Consider the following 15,609-nt stretch of genomic DNA (forward strand, 5'->3'; position numbering starts at 1 on the left):
GATTCAATACCTGGATCGAATATGGAAGAGATTGAACACTATAACCTAGCTACAAGAGAGGAAATATATATGAAAACTGCCCATCAATACCTCTTTAGATATGTTGAAAAATTATTGTCGCTCTAAAAATGGCACTCAAATTTGTAGCCGTAAGAACATTTTTATGAAAAAGCAATCCTACTCATAGCTTGAATAAATACATACATATGTTACAATTAAGCATAGAGCTATCCAGTTATAATTTTAGAGTTTTAATTATAAAAGCATGAAGCTGTATTTGATTACACACAAGAAAAAATATTCCTAAACTGAAGAATTAACATTGGTATTCAGTATTTACTACCATATTATCAATCGACTTCATTTTATTTTCATATGCAATATAAAATTCAACTTTAAAAGCAACATTGTGCAGCAACTGACATGGTAAGCTATAAACCTCATTTTGAGGCATGCAATTTAAAAAATGAAAGAAATCTCACTATCCTGAAAACATAATGGGCACGGAGTACATGTTGAAGTAGAGGCCAAAGACAAAAAATCTCAGTAAACACCTGCTTCTGATTAATCTCAGGGAAATAACTTTAGAAATGCGTAGTGAGGCAAAAAAATGAGAGGCTCATTCGGAAAATTATAATATCCTAGTATAGACTTCATCTATTACGTACTACTATGCCTTCATAAAGGGTAAAATTTACCTTCCAAGCTTGAAAACTACAGCAAATCATCAATGTTTGCACCTGCAAGTGATGGATGTTTTTATGGTTTTTAATTAATCCAAGAAAAACATTTGATGAACTCTGACCAGGGATTCATTATTCCTGAATAATGAAAGGGATGACTTCATGATCTCAAATATTATTCCTAGGATCCCATGATCAAAGAATGACAATAAAATTTCTTCACATTTATATATGTTTCAGCAATAACTATACCAGGGCATAGAGGAAAATATAAGGGCTGAACAAAGAGGTAGGGACATAATAAATCCTGAATTGTGTGCCTCTGCGACTATGTGGGAACACATTATGCTGAACTAAATATGTATGCAAAATTCAACACCAGAGAGCTTCAAAACAGCACTCAAGATAGTTTAGTTGCTTTATTTAAATATATAAATCTTCCTAACATTCACAAATAGGAGCTGAAAGCCAGTAATATCTCTCAGCTACTCTCAAATTTTATAACAGCTAATCACGTACAAGTAATGCTATCTGAGAACAAATATTTTCCGCAAAGTGTTATCATAAAAATCATGGAGATTTTTTTATTCAATAAATAAGATGAGATCAGAAAATTCAGAGTGACGAACGATAATATATTAAGCAAGCTGTTATCACCTCACCAATGAAGTCTTATTTTTGACCCTGAAACTAACTTCTACATGTTAATTTTTGGTAACTCATACACCAATGGTTTTTTACAATTACATATCTGATATTTAAGTATTATCTTTTATTAACTGCTATTTTTTCAGATTTCAGTAACAAGGAAAAATTAAGCATATGTTTTTACCATTTTGAAGCATATATGTACATAATTCATAATAAAATTATATTAAATACTGACCCATTTTAATTATCAATGGTAAATAATTATTTATTTCACATATATAGATACACTTTGTCAAACATGCAGTGCCAAAACTGCTATGTGTATTTGCTCATTACAGTCAATAGATAATATTTTGAACCTATGCACTATAGTATAAAAAAAATGAAAAAAATAAGCATGGCATTTCAATTATAAAGAAGTAATAAAACGAAGAAAAATGTAGCTCATAAGAAGTGGGAGTACAATTTACTTTAAGTAAAAGGGGAATGAATTCAGAAAGTAGGAAGAAAGTTTTCTGGAAAAGGCGTGTGATATTTGCATAGCCCATGTCTCGGAAACTCATGCTTCATGCAGCTGCAATTGCTTATTGGTCAAGCGCTGATGCATTTTTTGTAATGAAACATGAAAAATATTTGGAATTACCAATCAAGGTCATAATATTTTATGCCTTCCACAAGAAAAAAATCTGTAGAAGGAATTTTGATAAAATGTTACCAAGAGGTACACCTTTCCAGGGTTCAATGTAAGAACTCAGGTTTTCACAGATAAGCACATTCCCATGGTGTAGAGATTGTCCAGAAACATTTTAAGAAGAGATGTTGCCAATCACATATTTGATGGCCAAACTTTTGATGAAGATGACGACACTATATGCAAGCACGAATGTCTTCCCTACACAATGCCATCCCGAAGCATGGGCAAACAGGAGATCAGCCAGAATACTCTAAACTGTCTTTAATTTATACCTCATAAAGTGTCCACTTAGAATGCACTAAGTATGCCATCATTCCTCTTTATTTAAATAAGAGAATTTCCTTTCACAAGGTTAACACTAATATACAATGGCTAGAAAACATCCTTGAAAGCTTCCATATTTTGACCGATTGTATGATTTTTGAAATGAGAAATGTTTCCAATTGTCTTTGTAAACTCATGCGAACTGCTTGCTCTAATGGCTTGGCTGGGGGTATATTTGACTGATGCTAGCATTCCACAAAAGCAGAAGTGACTGAGGTGATTATTATATATAGAGAGAGATAGAGAAGTGTTGGTGTGCTGCCAGTGCTCCACGAAGCTGGTGCTTGCTATTGGTGGTGCTTGTTGCTGGTGGTGGTGTTGTGGTAGCGAGCTATGGTCTTGCGTGTCAGTGCCGTTGGTGCACCCTAGAGGAATATGGTGGTAAAATGTGGTAGAAGTTAAAGTATTAGGTGTGCTGCCCAAATTAGGACTGAGCATACTGTACCTCAAGTACAACCAGCCGCACGCAAAGAACACTTTGAAATTGCTGAAAAACCACAACGGAAGGCCTTCAGGTTAAGGTTGTGCTAGAAGAGATTCGGTGGAGACCGATAGTTATACACATTACTGTGAAGCCACAGTGGAGGAAGAATAGTGACTGAATTGAAAATCATAAAATCATAAAGAAAAAAAAGGTAAAAAATATAATAAGCCTTTGTTGCCAAATAATAAAAAATAAACTGCAAGGATGAGGTAGAAATCATATCCATGTGATATCCTAAAAGGTGGATTTGGAGTTCTACAATGCACAACTTAACTTCAGCACTTGCCTAAATGGGTCACTTCACAGTCATTTAATTCAAAACTTAAATTATTAATCACATCATGAATAATACTACATATGTATGTCTTACTCAAGCATTGAAATTTTAACCACAAACACATAAAACCATTTTCAAACTTCAAATGAGACAAGCTCATGTCTTGTACTTACCAAACAATTCATAAACTTCACAACTTAAGCAATACAGTATATTGCATTGAGATACCAGCAAAAATTTTCTGTTTTTATCTTGAATTTTAAGTAAGATATGCTGATCAGTTAATACCACCAAAAATTTAATAATACTGGAAAGCTGAAGAGAGTACACAATCATTTCTATTGTGTACATGTACTATGGAAAAAGAGCCTGATAATATGAGAGCCTCTTAGGTTGTATGATCTCTTGTTTACAAAAGGAACATGTCATATTTCACTTCAGATTACCACCTACCGAAAAGCATAGTATTTCAATAGTATTCCCATCGTGAATTAGGCTCTAGGAAAATATATACACTGCTCTGTACACTCTAATGGGCCTGAATTCAATCGTAGCCATTGGAAATCATATCATTTTAATGCAGTTCTTTGACAATGCAAAACTCAAACAAGTCTATAGGTAAAACTAGACATTATAAAAGGTTAACCGTCATAAATTTATCAATGACTATAATTCAGGATTATCAGATTCTTAAGAAACTCTCAAGCTTTCAAAGAGTAGTCCAATATGTTATTTCTTGCACATAATATGTATTAAATAAATTGAATTCAGTGGCATTCGAAACAAACTAGGTACCTAAGATAGCAAAATTCCATTTAATATTTACCTCGAAGTACAAATGGATATGCTGCAGCAAAGAGACATCTTGAGGACTACCCATATTTACATATGAAAACAATTTATAGAAGTGAAACATACATTTGCCATTAAGATAGGCACAGTGAATGGCCCCACCTTCTAGGTTTTGTTCTAAAATATTAGCTCAATGGAAAACTAATACGTGTTTGCAAAGAATAAAAATTTATTTTCTCACGCTTTCCCATTTATCAAATGAAAGAGATCAAATTACTGCAAACAATTAGACTCTTGCCATTATCACACACAGGTGACCTGAAACTCTTGTGAAGGATTTTACGAAAGTGTCCAGAACTGTTCTGAAATTTTGGGTACTCCATCCAAGTGTGTTGGATTGTGAGGTAACAAGTTTTGATAGCTATCCCAGAACCAGAAGGTGATAAGAGGATGCCCATCAAAACTATGGTCCCACTCAGCCAGTGCATGTATGTTGAGGATCTGAATATTGGGAATCCTATGAGACTTCATAAATGACAGACACTTTGAGAAGGAAAATTGTGGACTCTTCAGCATTTTATAATTTTATCACTTTGAAGCCCATTATTTAGCATAACTCAAACTGCATACTTTTCCTCAGCGGCAATTTCATCCACTCATATTCCAACCATGTTTTCTCAGGCTTAGTCTTTAATGGTTACTACCTTCACACCTTATCCTCTCTTTAGTTGGACGATGCTACCAAAGTTGCACATAAAAATGCACAATTTGGTGACTACACTGTGAGCAATACACTTTGGATAACTAAGGGCAGAATGAAAAGCAAAATGCTTCCCGAAGTTTCTGGACCAATCACTATCTCCATCAATGATCCCACAACTGAGATAGGCACAGTGAGTGGCCCCACCTTCTAGGTTTTGACTCGCAAGCTGAAAATAGACTTGAAAAAATACAGGAAACCTAGAAAAATATTCTATGCAATACATTTTCCTTTAGCCTGCATTGTCAGGTATAAAGCAAATCTGGCCGTATTAAATATTTTTTTAAATGGTAGTTTGCTATATTATTTCAAGAACAGTCATGCAATATTACATAACTAACTTGGTGATTCAACATGAAGGATAGGCGAGGTAGAGCTCAACCTAGATTAAGCCAAAGATATGTGAATTAGACACCCTGAGGAAAAGACGGCCAGTCAATATCCCGGACCCACCTTACACTTCGAGGATTTTAGTTTGTTTGGCTGTGTCCGACGGCATCACCCAGGATTTGAACCGAGGAGTGCATTGGTGAATGATGTTCATGGGCATGATCATTCTAATGACCTTGCACATGATCACTGAGCAAGTAAAATAGCCCTTCAACCAGCAGCCGAATGGACCACCAAGCTCCCCCTATGGACCCTTAATGGTCACTGTACCTGCGGGCTTCAAAGTGTGCAAATCTCTCTCAAGATGAGAGGCAATGGCCTGGCTACGTTTGGACACAGACACTACTAGTGTCTCCGCCGGCACTTACGTGGACTCGGACGGCACAACCTGCTCCCCCACGAGACGCTCGGCCACAGCCGGGGGCTGGGGGGGAGGCTGAGAGTGTGGGCTCCCATACGGCTGCTGCACCAATGGCAGCGACGACAGGTCCACAGGCCCTGGGTAGTAAGGGCCTTCACCCTCATTCTCCTCATCATGTCCTGTAAAGACGGCCTCACGCTCACTCAACCATTCATAGTGCTCTGAAAGGTATAAAATCCAAGACTAAAGCAACTTCAAATCCGATCCAGGTTTCAATGCTATTGCATCTTTGTGGGGGTAAAACTGACCCCAACAATAATGTAGTAACATTTAAACCCAGGATAAATTAAAATTTATTTCAGAGGAAAAATGAACCTCATTATTCCCATGTGCCCTGAAAAGAATGAGATTGAGAATTTGCGCTAGCAAAAACACAAATGGCGGACAGACCTTCAGACAATCTTCATGGTGTCACTAGCACTCTCTCCTAGTTAATGCAAGATTTTTTAATGCCTCCCACTAGCCTTGCAAGACAGTTTTACATAGTTTAAAGTAGAGATGTGCGAATAGTATCCGCGAATACTCGAATACCTCGAATACTAGAAAGTATTCGATATTCGAGATTTCGAATAGTTATGCGAAAAGTACCGCCTCGAATACCTCGAATACTTTGAATTTCGCGTCATACACTGTCGCACGCACGTCGTTGGTAGTGACTCGGAAAAATGTAGAGAACTGTAGTCATTTAGTGCTCGCAGCGCCGTTTTACGCAAGTTGACGAATTGCATCAAATTCGTGGATTTTAGCGGTGAAAAGTGTTCGACGAGGGGAACCGAAAATAGTCGGGTGAAAAAATCCGAAAAGCCCCGATTCCCCCCACCAGGAGAAACTCAGTGCCGTGGGATAGCAACCTTAGGGCATTTCCCACGATCCTCTATCCCCCTCCATTCAGCACTCGCCTCAACCACTCTGACGCTTTCTTCTTCTCCGAAATCAAACAAAAGGTCCCAGCTCGCGCAGGGATCGCATTACGAAGACCCCTGCTTCGAAAAAAATATCGAGTTACGAGAACAATAAAAACGTGTTTCACGCCCTCCCCCCTTTTCTCACCCACTGACCTTTTTCTGGCTACCTGCTTCGAAGTTCCCCATTTCTGGAGGTCAACTGCTGTGTGAGTACCGTGGGATACTTACATTAGCGCATTTCCCAAGGTCCGGTATCCCTCTCCATTCAGCACTAGCCCCCCTTCTGAAGCTTTCCTCTTCTTCAAAATAAAAAAAAGGTCACAGCTCGCGCAGGGATCATATTACGAAGACCTTAGCTTCGAAAAAATACGCGAGAACAATAGAAACGTGTTTCGGGCCCTCCCTTTTCTCCCCCACTGACCTTTTTTTTCCTACCAGCTTCGAAGTTCCCCATTTCTGTGGAGGTCAACCGCTGCATGAGTCATCTATTAGCAAAAAGGGTGTCTAAGAATGACTTTCGTCAATTGATGTTACACCTTTATTGAATTGAAATATTAGTAATGTGCGCGTAATTTAAAAAAGAATAAGACCAAACACGACGTATTTCTGAGTTTATTTAAGCATTTTACGCAAAGAAATAAATGTCAAAACACGACGGAGACTTAGCATTCTGGCGAAACTCGATATGAGCAGCAGAGCTTCTCGGAAGTTGATGCGGTATTTTTTTCCGAAAACATATATCAAGTTACAATTTATGAGTGGTGCTATAAATCTTTATTGTTACAGTCACAGACAAAAGGATATTTTCTCAGAATATTTGGTTTCTCCCTGATAGCAATTCCAATTCATCTTCTTATCTCGTGAGAACTCCCAAAGATGGACTGAAAATAATTGAAGAAAATCCGGTGGAAAAGAGCTTGTATTTTGCAAAATGCCTCAGATTGTAAGCTAGCACTTGGCAGCAGGAGTGGGGGTAAAGCGATGTTAGCTGAATTAATTATATGCCCAATTGTTTCCATAAAATTAAATTATTCATTAATCAGCTAAATTCCTGTTCGAATCATTTTAAGGAAATCAAAATTACTCCCCAAAATCTTGTGTTGCCTGCTGCATAGGCAACCGAGTCAAACATTCCAGCATTCATCATTTAGTATTCGAGGTATTCGAAATTCGAGGTATTCGAATATTCGAGGTATGATTTAATATTCGAATTCGATATTCGAATTCGAGAAATCTGCTATTCGACCCATCTCTAGTTTAAAGCATACCAGGACTAGCCACGGTGATAACTTATATGGGAGTCACCCGCAATGCACAATCCTGCGAAAGATCCACAGAGAAAAAAATCATCCGCCTTGACCGGGATACGAACCCGGATCCCCCGATTTCCGGCCGAGTGCATTAGCCAGTTAAGCTACCGAGGTGTCTTTCTTCCCTGTGGATATTTTTGGACACTACCGGACTAGGTGCTGCTGGACTGCTGAGCATATGATGCCACAAGCAATCCAAATCGTGCTCACAGCGCCACAGCCGGAGAGCAGGCCCGGACATAGAACACATAGAGGTGTTCGCTCATGACTACTGTAAAGCATACCGGGACTAGCCATGGTGATAACTTATATGGGAGTCACCCGCAATGCACAATCATGCGAAAGACCAATCCTGGTCAAGGCGGATGATTTTTTCTCTGTGGATCTTTCCTCAGTTTTACATATAAAATACAAAGAGAGCCTCTTCAGAGCACAATGTCGACCTGAACAATACTCTTGGGAGGAGGCTATAGTGGGAACTACAACAAAATCAGAGCAATTCCACAACAGAATGTTTCTTGAGGGATGAGTAACTACATATCCATACATTGTGGATGGAGTTCAAGTTATCAAATGAAATCAAATACTATATAGGAGTTACAATAACTTCAAGCCCATCTCGAGGAACAGAATAATAGATACATATTTGTGGAGCTGGCTCTGAATGAGTTACATGGGACAGGTTATAAAGGATGTAAAAGAGCAGAGATATGTAGCTACGAATAGGCTATCGGATATGAGAGAGGAATGGAGAGCTGCATCAAACCCATTTTAGGATTCTTGATTAATGATGATGATGGCCTAAAGTGGCAGGGATTCATCAAGCACATTGTGTTAAGGCCTTAGAATGAAAAATAAAACTACCTACCTACTACAGCCATTATTCACTAAGTCTCCATAACATGTCTAAGCTCACCTGGTCTCGCAACATTCAAGCTGCCGAATCCATATCGATGCCTGTGGGTTGGGCAGGGGATTCCTGTCCTGCATGATTGGGTAGCCACTGGTTTCGCTGAATCTTCACAAAGGTTTGACTGTTGCCCCCTGGCATCTTTGCAAAGCACTCCACGGGTTTGAAGTCCTTCTCCACATGACACAGAGCACTGTACAAGACATAAATTAAATGCATTCAGTTGCATTTCTCTACAATTAAATTCCTGGGCTTTGACTCACAATCTTGAAAAGACAACTCATATTGGCCATCTAGCCCACAAAACTGCTTTAATATATACATAATTAATGCCAATATATTTGCATGATTAGGAAATTAATACCAATGCAACAATTTTTGTATGAAAATGGTGTACTATTATGTTAACTCCCACATGACATTTCCATATTAGTATCCATACTTGCTATACACAGCCAATTTTAAACAATGGGATACGTATGATATTTCATGGTTTTTAGGTGGCCCTTCTGATACTATAACATGTATTATGAAACACCTTAGTGGCTTACTCTCTCTTATCTTATACAAGAAACAGCCAATTCTTACCCCTGTCCAGTCTCCAGCATACCACCTAGGGCAATCTTGGAAGTTGCACGGCTCCTGAAACCTTGGTTTATGCCCTTGACAGAGATGCTCTGGTACCTGTGAGAGAAAATATGAATCAGAAAATAGCTAAAGCTTTCCTGGTATTGAGGAATGAAACACATATATGTATGTACATTAATGATGTACTGAAGATTACTTGCTGAAGCAGCTTTTTTGCATGCATATTGTACAAGTGCCTGTTGCGAGAGAAATAATTTAGGAAAAAGTATGAATTCCTACTGACCCCCACCCTAAATATGTAGTTAGGATTAAAATCATGTGTAAATAATGTACCACTAATGATGATTTTCGAATCATTAAATGAAATTCATCATTAAAATTTTCATGTAAGCACACAAATATGGTGATAAAATCTATTAGGTCTGCTGAAGAATAGTAGTTTAGGTTGTAACAAGTTTTTGCCACATTATCCTGACCACTTTCTTCAAGTGTTATCAACAATAGTGGATTTAATCATATTATCTAGATGAAAAATAGCTTAGTGGGCCAATTGATAAGTATGTACTTGATAAAAGAGGAAAAGTAGATCAAGAACCAAAACACACTATAGATAAGATACAACTTAGGGTCTAGAGTTCCTAGTGTTACTGTCTAGAACAAGTTGACACTTCCTTAGCCATGAGAATATCTGTACGAGAAAGGTATCACATAATTCCGAATCAGTTCTGACTAAATATTGAGCATCTTGTCATTCTTATAACTGTATGCAATTGTGTTTCTCAATCTACTTATTGTCATTTGTCAAGTACTTACTATGCAAAATAATCTTAATCGATTACTTTGAAAACAGAAAAATGATGAGAGGAGAGTATTTTGGATCATTATTGGACCGGTTGAGAGAATAAATCAAGGAAAAAAATTCTTATTTGAAACATAAAAAGATCCTATTTAACCCGTTCAATACACCAGTGCACACCCACAGAAGTGATGGCTAAAATTGTGGAATTAAGTTTCAAAGTACATATTACAAAATTCACCGTATGCACCAGATTTGGCCTCAGGTGACTTATTTATATTTCCTAATTGGAAGAAATGGCTTGGCAGACAAAATTGTACATCTAACATGGAGCTCATTCACTTTGCCGAAAAATATGGCTATTAAGAAGAGCTGCCGAAAATATTTCCAAATTTTTGAATGGCTATAAATGTTTGGAAAAATGCTTGGAAAAATGCAAATTGCTGAAAGGAAACTATTTTGAAGAATTAAAAAAATATAACCCAAAATAATTTTTTTTTTTAAGGCTTACACAACAATCCTCCCCTCAGAGTAACCGGAGAGGACTTTTTCTCACCACCACCAATCCAGCTGATTATAATCTCATAGAAATCCATGATTGAGAAGCTGATTCAATAAAACAATACGATCAAGGAAGAAATGTGAAAGGCTTCTACTTCCAACTTACATTGACTCTCGTGCCATTGCCTTCTTCAGCACAATGAATTTGGCGAAACCTGGAACCACCTCCACAGCTCACAGAGCAAGGCCCCCAATCATCTACTGACCATCTGAAGCATAAAAGGAAGGATATGAGGTTACAACACATTCTAGGAAGGAATAATTACATCAAAAACAGAATTTAGGGTGTTTTCCAATGGGGTTTTACATTCAGACTCAAAATCGTAATTTATTAATAAACTATTGTACAAAAAATGGAGAGATTAGCTATGACCACTAAATAATCTTCCGTGTTGAGCCGTTCTCTCAAAATTTTTAAATGATAAAATCTTGAAGGTTGTCTTCAACTTGAATACATGATAAGTACTGACAAATATAGTTGTGAGTAAAAATTTTTAATGACATTTAGAGATAAAGGTACAGTTACTCTCCTTAGCAAGATTTCATAGTATAATTATTCCCATATAACAAAAGTATTCTTCTATATTATACTAATATGCCTCCAAGAAGTACAAAAATCAATATGATAGCCAAGGAATCAATGTATCTGGAACAAAAATGTCGTCAAAGGGCATGGAATTGATTGATGAATTGACGGTCGATAAAATAAGATTTTTCATAGATGATCAAAGTTTTGTGGTAAACCCATTGATACATCACTCAACAGTGAACCAACAGTTATAGTCTTAAGCCTATTATCAAACAACAAAACTTACAAAAATTAGTCAAATCAAGGAGAATAGGCATTTCAAACTGGCTGTCAATGGTTGATGGAATAAGTACCCTAAAAGTCTCCAATGGAACATGCAAAGTTCTAATAAATACATTTGTGATACCAAACCGACATTATAAAATACAGCCATATGTCAATATGACATTATATAATAATTTTTATCATAAATCTACACTGAAACGAGGATTTCAATTAAAATATTTTCCTTTCAAAATCCCAACCACCTTTTTTTAATTTGGTCCATGTATTCTTACCAGTTCTGTTCACTTGAAGCCATACATGATAATGACATAACTCATTCACATGTACTCATTGTGTGATAAAGCCTTATGGTCTCATTTAAATAGCGTTTTTTTCTCCAATAGAAAGGACTACTTCAGAAATTCTTGGTTGAATTCTTAGCAGAAATAAGATATAGGCAAGACTAGCATGTATCAAATTTAGCCATGAAAGAACTTACTTTGCAGGACATCGTTGAGTATTACACTCGACTATCTTGGGAGCTGGCCTCTGGGCAGCATTACACAGCTGTTCATCAGATTCTTTACCAGATACACGGTTACGGCAAACTGGTCTTGACATCTTGTAGCCTAGAGGACGAAGCAAGGAGTGTCCATTAGAATTCGATGGAATATTTCATATTTATACAAAATTTGATAACGGGTCATCACGTATAATACATAAATCGATAACATATAAAATTGTACGCAACAAAAATTGGTTTAAGGATAGTCAAAGTGATCTTAACTACATAACGTACTATAGTCAGCGGAGTGACTGTAATGATTCTATAAACAGATAGAAATTCGTAAGTAACTAAAACATCTGACAATCTATAATTACATTAAAGTTTTCAAGATGACAGCATTAACTTCGATAACAATGAAATCCTTTCCCTTCTCTGTTTCATAGCCATTTGTGTTGCGACTTGCGTCAGGTGATACGAGGCGGCTAAGAAGACTATTGGGTATGTAGGCTATGCTTGAGACTAAGAGGACGAATTATAGGCACAAGAATGTAGTGTACACGCTCACAAGGAGGAAAAAACAACCACGAGCGCGTGCAATACATACGCCTTGCAGAGTAAACACTGGTAAACACCTTTCAAACTCGGGTGACACAATCGGAATGGGTAGAAACAATCGATTAGCTCGAACAAGTCATAAATCGATCGATAGGATTGAACAGCGCGCATTTGAAAGTGGTCGCATATGAGTTGACGAGTTCAACGATGGAAAAAGGTATGAATAACACGATAAATATATGCACAGATAAAAAAATAGCATGCAGTTCTTAATCCAAGCTTACCTGTTTCGCAAAATCAAATTAACTTGATTTCAAGTCCACTTGGTGACGAAAGACAACTATAATATGTCAGTTCATGTCCAACGGAGGAGACATCTAGCGGTGATCACCGAGTTAAAAAATAGAGGATCGAATTTACATGTACCAATACTGCCCAAGGTGCGCAGAATACGCACCTTGAATACTATAATATTATATGCACCTATTATACGCATCTTGAATACCACCAATAGCATAGCAAGAACCACGAATATTACAAAAGAGGATCCTCAAATATCCTCTAAAAATGCTGTCAACCACCGCGCATTTAAATGGGTTTACAAAAGTCGCCACTCGCGTCGCTGACGACAAATAGATCCGAGTTTCATGGGGAAATAAAGTATAATTAGCGATTTTAACCGAAACTTATACACATGATGATGTGATCTATCAAATTTATAATTTTTCAATGCTATCACTCGTAATTATAAAAGTTGTAATACAAAATATTGGAAATTAGTGGATAGCATAGCACTCATCACCGCGCCGGGGACATTTTTGAAAACCGATTAAAATGCGACAGACTTGACAGCAGAAATCAACCTTCTTTGGGATGGAATTGGGCCTCTATACATTCCCCAAGCGCCAATAATACCGAAGTCATTAAAGTGGTGAAGACCCCTAGACATTTCCTTTGTTGGAGGTGGTTATCAACTGTAGCATAAGATCGCTGTCTTTGGTCTTAAGGTTAATTTACTTTTAGGTTTATTACTTTTGAAAACGCGTTGAGCGCAAAGGAAAGTTGCATGTACTCACCTCCACCGCAGGTGACAGAGCAGAGGGACATTGGCGTCTCTTCCCAATGGTAGAGCGGTCGGGCGCAAGAAGAGCCGTCGCCGCCGCAAACTCCGCACTCGTCCACGCGCCGCGTCGACCCGATGCGCAGGTCGCAGCCCACCCTCTACAAGCAACATGGAGAGACGGGAGAAACGTCTAATTATAGAAATGCATCCAAATGAAGAGAAATTGAGTAGGAAATACTCTTCTGTTCATGTGGAGGACCAAATAAAAAGCACTGCTTAACCCTTTTTAACCCAGTATTGAGTAAGATGAAGAAACGTCATTTAAAAATGTGTGCACTGTGAATTAATCGTTTTCATTTCACTTAATTCACTTTATTAGGATGCATTCGTATTCTAGTTACTTGTTTAATCCAAGGGTGACGCAATGTAAAAATAATTTGGCTTAGCCGGAATTCAATTAAGTACCTATCAATTTCCGGGAAACGTGTGCTACCTGTTACATCACTAAACCTTTCTTCAAAGCAAATTTAGAGATTCATATCTTAAATATTTTGCCTTGGCAAACTTCAGTCTTGGATAAAAAAGTACTAGAATACGCATGCATCCATACACACACTGGAATCGATTTATAAATGATCACTTGTTTATGAGCAAATTATCAGAGCGTAAAATCATCCAAATTAATTACTATTAGGAAGGAAATTATCCATTGTTCATATAAAAACCCATATCACGAGAATCATTGTAGAAAAAGCTAACGAAGCGTTGTTCTTTTCTAATAGTCGTAGAAGAACATAAAATAAAATATAACAATCAGAACTATTAACACATAATATCACGGAATATTATAACGTAGCAGTGATGGAAAATAGTAAACCGGTCAGACAGCAAGGGTGTCCATTTGCAGTCTTTAAAGAAAAAACGACAAATATTACATATACAAACCGCCTCACCTGTAAATGAAAGCAAGGAGCGTAACATGAAAATGAGGATATTTTTGTGATTCAGAGAACAAAATAATGATTAAGTTCAGTAAGAAGATCTAATAAACCATTTAATATGCATGAATATGTCTTATGATGATGCTTAATGGAGTATTTGGTTATGATAAAAGCCATCTGGAATAATCACGGAATTCCCCGAGTCAAAAGTGTTCAAATGCGTATTTATCTTAATGTAAAACCACGGTGAATCTTGGCAAAAATGACCTGCTGATTTAGTTATTATTTCCAAAGCACAATTACCGCATATACCAGCTGAATAGATTTATAGCTTGAGAACACAATAATGAGTATGTTATGCAAGAAGCTCTAATAAAACATTGAATCCATATAAATGTATTTTAAGAGGATGCTTAACGGAGGTTTTGTTTAAGATAAAAGCTATTTGGAATAATGGGATTTTCTGACTAAAAAGTATTCAAATACCTATTCATTTTGACTTATAACCGAGATGAATCTTAGAAAGCATCACCTGCTTATTCCGTTCTTATTTTCAAAGCATAATTAAGGTACAAACCAGCTGAATAGATAAATAACTGGGGAAGCGAGGTCCTCCTGGACCATAAATGGAGAATATAGCTGACAGCTTCACAATAGTAAAAATATTGGCAGTTAAAAAAATATTTCCAGCATTTACTTTGTATAACCAGGAAATCTTGGTTAGGAAATAAATTTGAGAATTTTATGGGACAGATTAATGGATTAAATTTTCGTGGACAAGCATAGAGGTCCCCTACTCTTAATTTGAGGAATTAAAGGATCTGTTAGTCGATCAACCCAATTTAGTCGCCAAAATTGTAGGCATTTTGCATGCCTTCTACATCATACTCCATCGATGAAGGCTGTGATTGCGCAGCACATACTTTATCTCACTTTTCATCAGCACTTTTACATCTGAATATCTTATAGCATTAAAATAGCTTCTAAATAGCTTATAGCATTTTTCGTCCTATTTATATCTATTGATCTATCCCAGGCCAAAAGCACCCATACAAAATGTGGAATTGAATACTTAAAAAAATTGAAGATAAACTTTTCTATGTTGTATATTCCATACAGATTCCATTAAATCATTCATTGCATATTATTATATCCTTTTATAGCCATTTCATGAGGACAGTCAACAAGGCAGTTGCGAAATAT

At 37.0% G+C, this 15,609-nt stretch overlaps 1 protein-coding gene across 11 annotated transcripts in view; it reads right to left on the reverse strand.

Moving 5' to 3' along the window:
* The window catches only part of LOC124165409 (protein madd-4), a 1,214,641-nt gene that overhangs the window by 53,392 nt on the left and 1,145,640 nt on the right, over positions 1–15,609 (reverse strand). For 10 of the 11 annotated variants that reach the window (XM_046542812.1, XM_046542809.1, XM_046542806.1 and 7 more), the window contains exons 6-11: positions 13,479–13,623; positions 11,839–11,968; positions 10,653–10,755; positions 9,190–9,285; positions 8,608–8,794; positions 5,424–5,637 (exon numbers count right to left, since the gene is read on the reverse strand). In XM_046542812.1, coding sequence (XP_046398768.1) covers positions 5,424–5,637; positions 8,608–8,794; positions 9,190–9,285; positions 10,653–10,755; positions 11,839–11,968; positions 13,479–13,623 — 875 coding nt within the window. The remainder of the gene's footprint in view (positions 1–5,423; positions 5,638–8,607; positions 8,795–9,189; positions 9,286–10,652; positions 10,756–11,838; positions 11,969–13,478; positions 13,624–15,609) is intronic. The other variant, XM_046542805.1, reaches the window with a different exon arrangement.

Source organism: Ischnura elegans, chromosome 9 (genome assembly GCF_921293095.1).
Source record: "Ischnura elegans chromosome 9, ioIscEleg1.1, whole genome shotgun sequence".
Lineage (NCBI taxonomy): Eukaryota > Metazoa > Arthropoda > Insecta > Odonata > Coenagrionidae > Ischnura > Ischnura elegans.